General features: G+C 37.1%; 2 protein-coding genes across 9 annotated transcripts in view; one reads left to right on the top strand and one right to left on the bottom strand.

Moving 5' to 3' along the window:
- The first annotated feature begins 97 nt into the window (after positions 1-97).
- Positions 98-8,795, top strand: LOC107863923 (exosome complex component RRP4 homolog). Of its 2 annotated transcripts, none has more exons than XM_016710125.2 (7): positions 98-517; positions 1,631-1,732; positions 1,821-1,866; positions 2,564-2,653; positions 4,536-4,601; positions 4,804-4,872; positions 8,017-8,795. In XM_016710125.2, the coding sequence occupies exons 1-7, from the start codon at positions 351-353 to the stop codon at positions 8,467-8,469; spliced, it is 993 nt and encodes a 330-aa protein (XP_016565611.1). In that variant the 5' UTR covers positions 98-350; the 3' UTR covers positions 8,470-8,795. The 2 variants fall into 2 exon arrangements, with proteins under 2 accessions (XP_016565611.1, XP_016565612.1); XM_016710126.2 differs by lacking the exon at positions 98-517 and adding an exon at positions 900-1,051.
- Positions 8,796-9,132: 337 nt separating this feature from the next.
- The window catches only part of LOC107863924 (tRNA-specific 2-thiouridylase MnmA), a 28,621-nt gene continuing 24,710 nt past the window's right edge, over positions 9,133-13,043 (bottom strand). For 4 of the 7 annotated variants that reach the window (XM_016710127.2, XM_047407932.1, XM_047407931.1 and 1 more), the window contains 5 exons: positions 11,762-11,845; positions 11,522-11,605; positions 10,773-10,924; positions 10,311-10,461; positions 9,133-9,994 (listed from right to left, as the gene is read on the bottom strand). In XM_016710127.2, coding sequence (XP_016565613.1) covers positions 9,695-9,994; positions 10,311-10,461; positions 10,773-10,924; positions 11,522-11,605; positions 11,762-11,845 — 771 coding nt within the window. In that variant the 3' untranslated portion in view covers positions 9,133-9,694. Of the gene's footprint in view, positions 9,995-10,310; positions 10,462-10,772; positions 10,925-11,521; positions 11,606-11,756; positions 11,846-13,043 lie in introns of those variants that run through there. The other 3 variants (XM_047407933.1, XM_047407935.1, XM_047407936.1) reach the window with 2 other exon arrangements.

Below are 13,043 nucleotides of genomic sequence, written 5' to 3'. Positions count from 1 at the left end.
GTATAACTAAACTAAAATAAATATTTTTTTAAAAAGGCAACTAATCCTACTAAGAAACAGATGAAGTATTTCAACAGCAAATTCCTCAACTTACTCTAAAATAGTTATATCAATTACATTATTGAGTTAAGTCAAAATGCGACCAATAAAAATGAATGATAAAATATATTTTGGAACATATTTTTAGTCTAAAAAAATTGATACAATCTTGGGAATCAGGGTTTAAGAGAGAATTCAGCCAATTAAAACAAATAAAAAGAGTGGCGATGCAGGGTTTAGGGTTTATTGTGCAACAAGAGTAGCGGGATTATTGTTCCTTTCCTTTGTTGAAAGGTTAATAATTGGAGTCCATGTCGAAATCAAAGCTGAGAGGGATACAATTATCATTCAGCAACACCCAAAAGCTAAGATTAGAAAAGGCATTAGAACAATTGGAGTCCATTTCTTCGAAGCTTAATTCCAATGCCACTGTCATTGTTGCCGACACCATTCCCGTTGACGAAGATGCCGCCCTCAAGTTAGTAATTGCTGTTTTCCCTTACATTTTTCTCATTTCGGTCCCTCCCATTTGTTGCTATTGGAAAAAGGCTTCCTACCTCCGTGGTAGGGGTAAAGTCGCTCTACACTCTACCCTCGCTAACTCTGCGTATTTGGACCCTCTTTTTTAAAAAAATTAAGAAAATGGGTGTTAATTACATATTTCTTATTTGGGTCCTGAAAAATAGTTCAATTTGTTGTAGTTACTGTCCTGTTACTATTTGCTGTTTTTGTTACTATTGGAAATAGCCTCTCTACCTCGGGTAAAGTTTGTGTACACTCTACCGTCCACATACTGGGCCCACTATTTGGGATCATTATGGGTATGTTGTTGTTGATGATGATGATGTATTTCGACTGCTTTTTAAAAAATTAAGAAAATGGCCCTGAAAATTAGTCCTATTTGTCGTCTATTTGTCCTGTTACTTGGAAATGGTTTCTCTACCGCAGGAGTAGGGATAAAGTTTCTGTACACTCTACTGTCCCCAGACTCCAATATTTGGGATTATACTTGGTATGTTGTTGTATTTCTGCTGTATTTCAACTCCATTTTTTTAAAATATTAAGAAAATGGTCCTGAAAAATAGTCTGATTTGTGGTAGTTGCTGTTGTGTTACTATCTGCTGCTGTTTTTGTCGTGGTTGCTGCTGTTATTATATGTTATTTCTTTTACTTGTATGGGTGTATCGGAAACGGTCTTTCTACCTCGGACATAGGGTAAAGTCTGTGTACACTCTGCCATCCCTAGACCCAACTATTTGGAATTATAAGGGATGTTGTTGTTGTATTTGACCATGTTTGTTTGTTTGTTGAATGAAGGGGACATGGGGCATTGGAAATGGGCAAGATTGTGATAGCAACTGTCTGCGGATTTGTTAATTACATATTTACCATTTGGATCCTAGATAAATAATCGATTTGGTGTAGTTACTGTTTTGTTACTATCTATTGTTTTTGTTACTATTTGTTTTGGACTATTTTTCCCTTGAGCCAAGGGTTTATTGGAAATTGCATCTCCACCTATGACCCCGCTGTTTGTGATTATACTAGGCCTGGTGTTGTGTTTGACTCATGTTTGCTTGTTGAATGATAGGGGGCATGGTACGTTGGATATGGGCAGGAATGTGATAGCAACTGTTTGTGGAGTTGTTGAGCGCGTGAACAAGCTTGTTTATGTTAGATCTCTAAGGGCAAGGTTTAGTGTTTTTTTTTTTTTTAATTTTGCTGACTAGTTAGTTTTTTAAGCTGAGTTTTAAGCTGAAAATGAGTTTTTTATAACACAGGTATAAGCCAGAGATAGGTGATATTATAGTTGGCCGTGTTATTGAGGTGAGTATGTAGTCTATGCAATTAGTCTCTTGTCAATTTTGCTCCTTCAAGGTTAGGTGTTTTATTTGATGCTATTTTTTATGTCAATTTCTTCCATGTTATTGAATTGAGAATTTGGGTAATGTTTAGAAATTTGAAGGCTAGTCTTTATGGCAATCGTTTCTTGTCGATTGAATTGGAAACTTAGGTACTAGTTAGAATCCTCAATTAAGACGAGAACTGTCGCAATGGTGAAGTTTCTCTTTTGGTAACTTATAGGCATGAGTAAGGCTTGGAATCAACTTCTTTTCAATATACCATTCTGCCTAAACCGGGAGCACTTTTTTCACAGTTCAATTAGGAAATTACAATTCTCTCCTAATGTATCCCAGGTATTTGCAAGGATAGGATGGACAGTTAAATTATTTCTGTTGTTCTTCAGGTTTCCCTAGCATGATCATAAAAGAGGTGGGTTTTTTAAAGTCTACCATTTGTTCAAAAATCTATAAGCTTCCACATTAACTGAGGGGAACATATTGATAATCTAAACAGTGCATACCTTTTTGCTGAATTTCAAAGAAAGGGCACTAAGAGGACATAAAGGAAAAGAATACATGTGTCTTCCTTTTTACTTGTTCCATGTACTTTGGCAAGAAATATTAATGATTTCTTGCACTAAGATATATATCTAATGATTATTCGTATTCTTGATGTTAAGGTTGCTCCAAAGAGATGGAGATTGGAAATTAATTTCAGCCAAGACGCAGTACTAATGCTCTCCTCGATGAATCTTCCAGATGGTATTCAGGTTATTGTTTACAATATCACTAAGCCCATTTGATCATGATCACTGGATTGATTTTGGTCCCATGTCGTGATAGTTATATAGTATCTGGGGTCCATAATTCAGGGTAATGGTGAGATTGACGAAGATGTCACGCATTATATTGGGACAGGGTGATTGTAGTGGAGGCTCGCTTCGGGAGTCCTTTGTGATAAGAAGGTGTCCCCGAAGCTTAAAGGTAAGTTCTACAGAGTGGTATTCCGGACGGCTATATTGTATGGAGAGGAGTTTTAGCCAGTTAAGAACTCCCACATCCATAAGGTGAAGGTGGCAGAGATGCGAATGTTGTGATGGATGTGTGGACATACCAGGAAAGATAGGGTGAGGAATGAGATTATTCGGGAGTAGGTGGGAGTTGCCTCGGTGGAGGATAAGTTTCGAGAGGTGAGGCTACGTTGGTTCGGGCATGTGATGAGGAAGGGCCTGATGCTCCAGTGCGGAGGTGTGAGATGGATGGTTTTAGGTGGGCTAGAGGTAGACCGAAGAAATATTGGAGGGAGGTGATTAGGCATGATATGGAGCAATTACAGTTTACAGAGGACATGACCCTTGATAGGAAGGTGTGGAGGACGCGGATTAGGATAGAGGGTTAGGGGGTGGGAGCGTGGCAGTAGTAATAGGGCAGTGCTCCTTTGGGTCTGGAGTTTCTGGTTCGTAGTGTTGTGGCTGTAGTTTTTGGGGCTAGTGGTGTTGGCTTTTTTGCATCCCGTACTAGTTTATTATGCACTTATCTTTTGTGTTTGTTATACTGTTTGTTTTGTGTACCATACTAGTTTATATGCACTTACTTTTTGTATTGGTTATACTGTTATTGGTCCTAAGCCGGGGGTCTATCGGAAACAGCCTCTCTACTTTTCTTGAGGTAGTGGTATGGTCTGCGTACACTCTACCCTCCCCAGACCCCACTAGGTGGGAATACACTGGGTATGTTGTTGTTGTTGTTGTTGACGTGTTAGTTATATACACTGCATAATTTACAAGTCAAGATAGTGTAATTTGGTGTCCTTATTGCATCTATTCTGCATGTAAAGAAACATTTTTAGGAATCTGTTGAGTGCTGAAATCAGGACCTCCTTTTCTATTTCACCCTATGTACCCACTTAACCCGGAGTATATCTAAATCATAGAGAAAAAAAGTTGAAAAGATTTTTCTTATGGCTGATTTATATCGTTTTTCAAATTCTTTCGTCCCCTCTTCCCTGAGGCTTAAAGAAGTCGTCTCAGTAACTTCCTTAGGGTAACATAAATAGATTAGCCCAATGGATCTATAATTCCAAGATAGCATGGATTCATATGGACGACCCCAACTTGTTTGGGATCAGGGCACATTTGTTTTGGTTGTTATGTATTCACTTCAGCCTGCCAGCATAGGATAAATTTTGTGCACCCAAAATCTTATTCAAAAGAACATTGCCACATCTCAATATTCAAATAGTTAGATCTTCATGGTAACAGGTTTCCCCAGAAATCCCTGAATTTGTCATCTAACAACTCAGTGAATTTATCAGAACTGGTATAACTTTTATTATTTCCAACTAAAAAAAAAGAATAAGCATAAACCCACTGCCTGAAGCTTGCGATAAAGAGATCTGAAGTTCCTAAGGTATTGAAAGTAAAGAGCTAGAATAGTGACATCTCTATTGAAGTTGGATCTTGACTTGTGGCACAAAATGAAGAGCAGATAATGCTTTTGAAGCTTGTTCCGTTAAGCAAATATAAACTTTATTTTCATTTTCCTTTTTGCATCCCTGGATTTCTGCATTATGTTGCATTCTTTAGGTCTTTCCTAGAGTCAGGGCCATAGTCATACTAAAATTAAATACGTTGTCTTATTTTGTAATTCCAGAGGCGGCGAACAGCAATTGATGAACTCAATATGCGAACCATATTTGTGGAGAATGATGTCATCTGTGTAAGCTCCCTAGTTCCTTTGATTATTTATCAGATTCTTGAACGGACCATTTAAGGCGTGGCTTGCATCAGTGGATTATGACGAATGCAAGCTATGCAACTATGTCCCATCTGTCTTCTGTCTATTTGTGCACGTCATACTCCTTTTATTTTATTTTATTTTCTGCAAGTATAGTAATCCAGGCGAAATGGCCCATCTTCAGGCTGAAGTCCGTGGTTTCCAGAATGATGGAAGTCTACACCTCCAAGCTCGGAGCCAAAAGTATGGAAAGGTGTGTTCTCAGTATTGAAATAGAATATAAAATTTTGTTATTACATTGATTATTAGGTTGGAAATAGACACCTAAAGTTTCTCCTCCACCCACCTGTGTGATCATAAGAGCTTTGTGTGTGAGTAGGACTTGGATACAATATTCAATCTTCGCAAGCTGGGATACAAGTTTGTGACATTCACTAGGGGTTCTAGATACATGGATTCGTGGTTGATAAAAACCATGGATCAAAAGTTTTTTCCATGTAAAAAGTCGTAAAATAGTCACCCTTAGGGTGTGGCCTAGTGGTCAATGAATTGGGTTGAGAACCATGAGGTCTTAGGTTCAAATCCCACCGAAGACAAAAACACTAGGTAATTTCTTCCCATTTGTCCTAGCCTTGGTGGACAGAGTTACCTCGTCAAAGTGTGCGCTAGTTGACTCGGACACCACGGTTATAAAAGAAAGGTGTAAACGAGACTTATATAATAGTTGGGATGGAGTTGGTTGCTTGTGGGAAGCAGGAACATGATTTGTCTGATAAGGTTTTAGAAGTTAATGTTAATTTTCTTATGGTCTAAAGAGTTCTTAACCTAAAATATTTGGAGTAAGCCTATTCTCTCTTTTAAATATGTACCCACGTACATATCATCCCTTAAGTTTGCTAAAGTTGAGCAGATGTGGTCCAACTAAGATAAAGACAAAACTAGACCTAAATACTAACCCAAGAAACCTAACAGGAATAAGGCCCCATCTTGAATCCTTTACCCAACTCGATTTTTTCTCAAATTTTGTGCTGAAAGTTGTGTATATGTGTCAAAGCTGAAGTTAATGAAGGGTGTGCTGTTGCTAATTTTGAAATGCTGTAGTTTACTGTTGAGCTGCTGAAACTTTATTGGTAAAGCTAAAGCTTTGTTGTTTTCTCATTTATTTGGTTGTAAGTTCTTGATTTGTCTTAATAATCTCACAGCATCCTTAGCTATATGAGTGATAAGTTTATTTTATCAGAAAATGATTTCCAAGAGGCGTCTATGGTCTAAAAATTTAGTGAGCTAAGACATCTCTACTGCATCAAAAAATAATACGTCCAAATATCATCACAACAGCAGCCTCGTTTCATAACCTTGTGTTGAAATATGTGTTGCCTTATGACCTTCAATAATCCCTGGAATGGCCAAATATTCATAACTCAGGAGCCAACCCTTGGATACACATTTATATAAACGATATCTTACCTTCTTTTCTTTGCACATCTATGACCCTGCCTATGGTAGATGCTTTGTGCATCTGACTGCTCTTTTTTTTAATTACAAATTCGTAAGTGTAAAACATTTACTTACAAAAACAGTCAGCTGACTGATACTACATATATTTGCAATAACAATCTCCTTTACAAAGTTTCACCAACACAGTATACGTACACAGCATACCAGAACTATCTATTCCTCTGCTGCCTCCATACAGAGTTCTATGACCTAAGGTGCTCGGACTCGGGTGCGGGTATCCGAGACGGGTGTGTATCCAAGAATCGGATTCGTCAAAATTTAAATTTAAAGATTTGGGGGTGCGAATCTGAGCTTGGATACGGGTGCGGGGATTCCGCTAAAGAAATTCAACTATTATAAAAATATAGCTATAAAGATATTTTAAAAATCTACTATTGAACAAACACAAGAAAGTGCCCCAACTTATGACATTAATTCATAGGTTTAGGAGTTACGTTATTTTACCTTTCCTATTTACTTTTGCAATTAATTTTACTTTTCAAGTAGGAGTCCCGTAGCCGACATGTCAGCTTTCAAAATTGTCGGCCTACTATTTTCCTTGACGTATTGCCGACATTCTATTATATTTCTATTATTGATGAGTATTATTTTACTATTATATTAATATGAATTCTAATGGAAAGATACGTAATAAAGAATCTTGAGATCTGTGTCCCTTTCTTCCCCAAAAGTCCGACGAATGTCTCTTTTTTCCCCAAAAGTCCGACGAATGTCTCTTTCTTCCCCAAAAATCCGACGACCTCTTTACTCCCAAATTACAGTTGTCGGTCTTTCCAAGAAGGCGTGAGAGGTCGGAATTTTTCCCTCTGTTTTGGGCTGAAACTTTAAGTAACTAATATATATATCAAAAGGAAAAGTTACAAAGGAGACAAAGCTAAGGTGTAAATTTACTTTATTTTTACTTGAAAATTTATTTTATTTTTATTTTAGGATCGAATTCTCAATTTCCCCCCAAATCTGTTTTTAATTTTGATCAAAGTATCCAGATTTGTTTGACCGAATCCGAGACACACCCCGCACCCGCACCAGCGTCGGTGTCGCGTTGAGACGGGTTCGGCAGCAAAATTGAAGATTCCGTGCAACATAAGTTCTATCCCATTTAAAATGCAGCCCCTAATAGTTTCAGCATCCAAACTAGTTTACAGTAGCAGATTACCAACAAGGTACTACATCTACTTACCGGATATAGTGGCATGACAACTTTAACCAGCTTACAGCAATAGTATACCAGGTTATTTGGGAAAGGTCGAATGGAGAAGAAGGATTTATGATGGGGTCTTTCTGTAACCTAGATTCCATGAGTTCCATGTTTATGGTCAGTTAATTTTTTAAGTCCAGTTTGTTTCCTCCGTCAATTTGACCAAATCTGCTCAATGTTATCAATTTGTGGGATGATATGTTCTCAACTGTTTATTTTAAAAGATTAAACTGAATCTACCCCAGAACATACAGGACAATTTTAGTTAAAACCTTAGTACAAACAACAGAATTTTTACTGAAGCAGATGAGTCTAACCATAAAGTTTGAATAGAGAATGAAGAGGACCTTGACATGATCTGCATTTTATTTTGCTTAAGAATGCTGGCTAGAAGGCCTTTTACATGCTAATATCACCATCACATTGAGCTAATGGTTGAACAACGAGTCTTCAAGCTATACTTCTCAGTTGCTTCTCATCGTGTCGCGTTCCTTTTTTGTGGGGGGGGGGGGGAATTAGGTTTTCAATTTACATCAGAGCTTTTTACAATTTTTGTTTAGCCCCTTGAATATGTTTCAGAGTTCAAACATTGTTTGTCAATTTGTTTGAGAAAATGTACTCAGATGATTTGGTGTTTCTAGTGGTTGAATCTTGTGATAATTTTTTTTTCTTTTTTAATAGCTTGAAAATGGGAAACTACTCAAAATCCCTCCATATCTAGTGAAAAGGCGTAAACAACATTTCCACCATCTAGATCAGTATGGAGTTGACTTGATTTTTGGCTGCAATGGATTTATTTGGGTTGGGGAACACGTTGATGTAAAAGATGCCACGGTGGAGGATCAAGTAAATAAGTCTGACCCACAGAACACTGATTCAGCGATCTTACAGGGTTCTAGTGAAGAACCAACTTCGACATCACTGGAAATAAGACAATATATATGCAGGATAGCAAATGCCATCACGGTATTCGCTGCTTTAGGTTTCATGGTTAATTTGGAAGCTGTGACGGAGACAGTTACCCTGAGCTTATCTTTGAACCTTGGTGTACATGAGATGCTTGAAGCAGAATTCCATGTTCAAGTTGCTGAGCAAGAAGTTGAACGACGGAGCAAATCTACTAGAAGGAAGTAGTAGTTACAGGTCATCATTTTCGTTTGCCTTTCTTGTACTGTCAGTTATGCAAGTTAGAAGAGATTAGAATCTGTTCAGCATACTTGGGTTGCACTAAAAGATAGATTGCTTTTCTGAACGAGTTCTATACTGAATATCCCCTTAAGTGTACTTCTAATTCGTCTGCATAAAATGTTTTTCTTCCCAACAATGATATTTACCTTTGTATTTTAACTTTCATGTATTACTGGTTTTTTTACTTGTCAGTGTTGTAACGTTTCTGGCTTGGAAAGTGAAAACTCAATCTTTCCCTTGATGATGTGTGAGAACATTCAAGTTATTCCTCATCCCAGTAAATTATTATTAAGTTGAATTTGGCAATCGTGTGTGGCATGAACAAGTCAGCATATATGAACCTGAAAGTGTGAGAAAGCTATTATCTTCAGTAACTGAAGATTGCTATTTGAAAATTGAAGTTGTAATATGTCGGAGACATGATGTACTGCTTAGAATGTGTAAACTAATTTTCAGATTTTGACTCAATTCTCAATAGTGTATCATGATGTTCCCAACATGCTTCTACTAATCCTTTGTCAAGTCAAGAGTCATTTGCTTGTTATACGACAAACGTCATATTGTTGAGATAAGAAGTGATATTGCTATAACAAAATTCGACTGATACACTGAGAGAAAGAAAGATGAACAATAACATTAATTAAACTATTACAAAAATTAGTGTTCACGTAACAATAGCATTAATTAAAAATAGAAAGACGATGCTAATGGGAATTGGGAAATATACAAAGTTTGACTGCAAGGCTTAAACTATTACTACAAATTTAGAAAGAACACTAGCTTTATTTTAACACCACTGTGCTTTTCTCTCTGTAAACCAAAGAAGGATCAATTGGTCCATCTATAACACTAGTTCTTCTATAATTGAAGATCAACCAACCAGTCCAGTCCCAGGCGCAAAATTCACTACCCTTCCTGATAACAACAAACCTAGTGTAATCACACAGGTGGGGTTTGAGGGTAGATTGCACTCAGACCCTTGAGAAGGTAGATTCACTAGTATTGAACCTAAAGGTTAAAACAATGTCACTGCTTTCTTCAAGCTATGGCAGCCAATTTAACGGGATACTAAATCGGGCGAAATCTCACTGTTGAGAAAGCTCTAATGTTGAAAACAATTCTAGAAGTAGCAGTTCCACATAAAGATTTGCCTGGTAGTCATAATCATTAATCAGATTGTAGAAACAATAGGCTCTGGTTTTACCATTATCTTGACTGGCTTCCCGAGCTTAGATTTATCTTCCATTCGAGCAATTTCAAGAGCCCTCGCACAAATAGGATATCCCTGATCATCCCATGACTCCAGTATTATGCCAGAACCAATACAAATCCTTCTATCGTAAAAGGCAGCAAACTGTCCAGCTGCCAAACCTTGATCATCTTCAGATAACCGGACAACTGCAACTTCCCGGCCATGTTCATCAACTTCCACGACCAAGCTACAATTGTAAAAACCAGGACCATGACGAACCTACAGAACAACTGAAAATGAGCAGTTGTTGTACACCAACACTGTATCACTCTGAAATTTCTAGTGTTGCAAGCTAACAATGCAAAACTTAAAATATGACAAGAGTGCTCTGAAAATATGAATAACCAGTATAGAGAAACAACGAAAATCCAAGAAAGTAAACTCTTATTTCACTTGTGTGCCATGTTACGTACATCTTAAAAGTATGTTCTTCACAACCTAAGCTCATGTTGGGACATTCTTAGATAAGTAAAAGGGTGTCATCGGAACTCAGGTTTAAAAAAAAGTGAAGATGGGGAGAAAAGGAAAGATTTACCTTGCATTGAAGCTCACTGATTTGCCTGGGAAGTAGACCACTGAGCCATTTCAAGGATCCAACGCGAAATAACCGTCTTTTCTTGTCAACGGAGAAATAGTTTCTTGATACATAGACAACATTATTTCTAATATCCTTCTCCACAACATACCTACAAAGTAAGCAAGATATCTGATTAGTTCATTTAAAGATAAATGGAAAAGCTTTGACACATCCGGATTAATGACTATAATTGCTCAAGAAATCCTAAATGTCAAGAAAGCCAGGACCATAAGATGACAATGCAAGCATCTTGTTATCTATTTAGTGTGGACTATTGCAACTATCATCTAGTTGAAGGTTAAGTAACCATGCTTGGTAAGCAGTTAATAACACCATAAAAAACAGTTGGATATAAGATAATCAAATTGCTTAACCACTTGACACCACAGATATATTAAGAAAGAACTCATATCCGCATACCAGGGCCCTCCAGGAAGACGTAAACCTTGGCGTTGGCCAATAGTATAGAACCAAAAGCCACGGTGGTTTCCAAGATAGTCTCCACTCTCTGCTTCCAATATAACACCTTCTGATTCTCCAATGTGTCTAGCAACAAATTCACTGAATTTTATCTGAATTCCAAATGGAACTGACAGTAAGATCTCCGGGGGACAACTGAACTTTTACATAAAATTAGACCATAGCTTAGGCTTTTTTGGAGAAATGTGGAAATCCAACAGAATTAAGATAGTGTATGGCTACAAAAATAAGTCTATGGCTAAAATATTTGATGTATCGATCCTCTATGCAGAAGACAAAGTTTTGAGTATAGAGCTGGTCGTGGTTATGAATATACTTATATTACTTGCACTAGTGGATGGAAAATATGAACCACCATATCCTTTGTACAATGTCGGCACTTGGCACTGGCAGCTTGATATAAAATGGTTTTGAACACTGTAAGTCTCACCCACTTTGCATAGATAAGTTTAGACAATTACTGTTTTCTGCAACTAATCCAGAAAGCTCATGCATTATTATTGAGCAAGTGACACTCAAGAGTCATGGTTAAGAGAGATTAACTGATTTCAACTTACCAAAAGAATAGTTAAATGAGTTAGCAACTTATTTGAGTTAATCCATGAGAATGACATAAGATTGACCAAACAGCACCTAATACCAAAAAACAAAAAATTCTTGGAGCTGACGAACGTTCTGATAAAACAGACCTTGCCAAGAAAACATATTCCTTGTGAATCCTTTCTGTCTTGGTTTGGAAGATTAAATGACTTGGCAAGCATGCGAACTTCATCCTGCAGATATGTGATGAAAGATTAAGAGCAATTCAGCCTCGATGAAGACTTGAACTTTTTCAAACGATCACGTCCCAGAAGGAACGACTTCATATTTGATTACTAAAAATATATTGTAAAGAAGTGATAAGTGCAAAGACAACAGTCTCACCTCACCTTTTGGATACATCCAAGTGGGAAAATAAGTCGTTTAAGCTGAGCCTGTGAGAGATGAGAAAGGAAGTAGGTTTGGTCCTTCACCTGAAACAGCACCACTGCAGACATAAGAAATCAGCTGGATTGACCCAAAAAAGCAAATGAAAAAACTCAGGGGCAAAGACGCGACATCATGAATCTTAGAGTGCAGATGTCGCTTTAATCGACAAAACTTCCAAAATACATTAAAAAAATTGAATATATATAATGGAATTTCAAAGAATGTCACTCATATGTTGTTTAATGTTATTGTTAGTTAGACTAAGACATGAGAATTCTGAACAGAATCAAGTATGCCACAAATAGACAGGAGATTTTGAAGAGTCTTTCAATCCGAATTTTCAAAGAAATGTAGAGGCACTTGCACAACAAGCTACACTCACAAAGAAGGTCGGTCTAAATTTACACCAGTCGAAAAGAGTTGAATCCATAATTGGCTCAAGATCCATCCCGTCCAAATTTCACTTGAATCAAGATGGATTTTAACCATTTGGGCAAAACAGAGTATCATTGCCCAACCTGCCCAAGTCAAACCATTTTCTTATTTGTTTGTTTTTTCACCATACCAAAAAATGTTTTCTTCTTTATTTACAAGAGAACTTCTGTGTGTGGAGATGTACATATCAAACCAAACAAAATATGTTCCAGTTATTCTTAAACCCTTGCAATGCATCTGGTACGCTTAGGAAAAGGTGTAAGATATACAACTCACAGTAAATCAGGAATAAAGGCGTGACAAAATAAACCACTTCTTCTATGATCAAAAGATGTCGAACTCCTGGTTAATGTTCATTCTTGGAGCAGTATTCATACTACATATTGATACAATGCTAAGTGTGTATCAAGAGATTCCAACCAACACAAGAACAACAAGATGAACAACAAAGTGCTAGTGAATCGAAAATGGCCACACACGGCTTACTAGGCTTGCAACACTTGTTTGAACTAGAAAAGTGAGTTTAACAACAAGAACAACAAAGACAATATTGCTAGTGAATCGAAAGAGCACCACACGGCTTCACTAGACTTTTATATTCAACAACACAATGTTAACAAGATTTACAAAGAAAGAGATAGAAACTTGACACAATATTCATTAATTTAAGAACCCTAACAAGAGAAAGGACCCTAAGACTAATAAATATCAATACCAAGTTCTTACTTGGACCAAGAGGAACTCAAAGAACCCCAAGAACCTAGTTTCTAGCCAAGATACAATACTAGTATCACTCTACTAGTGAGA

This window comes from Capsicum annuum, chromosome 3, assembly GCF_002878395.1.
Source record: "Capsicum annuum cultivar UCD-10X-F1 chromosome 3, UCD10Xv1.1, whole genome shotgun sequence".
Lineage (NCBI taxonomy): Eukaryota > Viridiplantae > Streptophyta > Magnoliopsida > Solanales > Solanaceae > Capsicum > Capsicum annuum.
The sequence above is the reverse complement of the archived record's forward strand: the minus strand, read 5'-3'. Positions and strand labels throughout refer to the sequence as shown.

What these genes read in the sequence shown, in the direction of transcription:
- LOC107863923 (XM_016710125.2), top strand. Translation starts at nt 351, where the DNA reads ATGTCGAAATCAAAGCTGAGAGGGATACAATTATCATTCAGCAACACC. An exon ending in GACGAAGATGCCGCCCTCAA is followed by an intron (nt 518 to 1,630) that starts GTTAGTAATTGC and finishes GTTGAATGATAG; the next exon opens with GGGGCATGGTACGTTGGATA. An exon ending in GGAGCCAAAAGTATGGAAAG is followed by an intron (nt 4,873 to 8,016) that starts GTGTGTTCTCAG and finishes CTTTTTTAATAG; the next exon opens with CTTGAAAATGGGAAACTACT.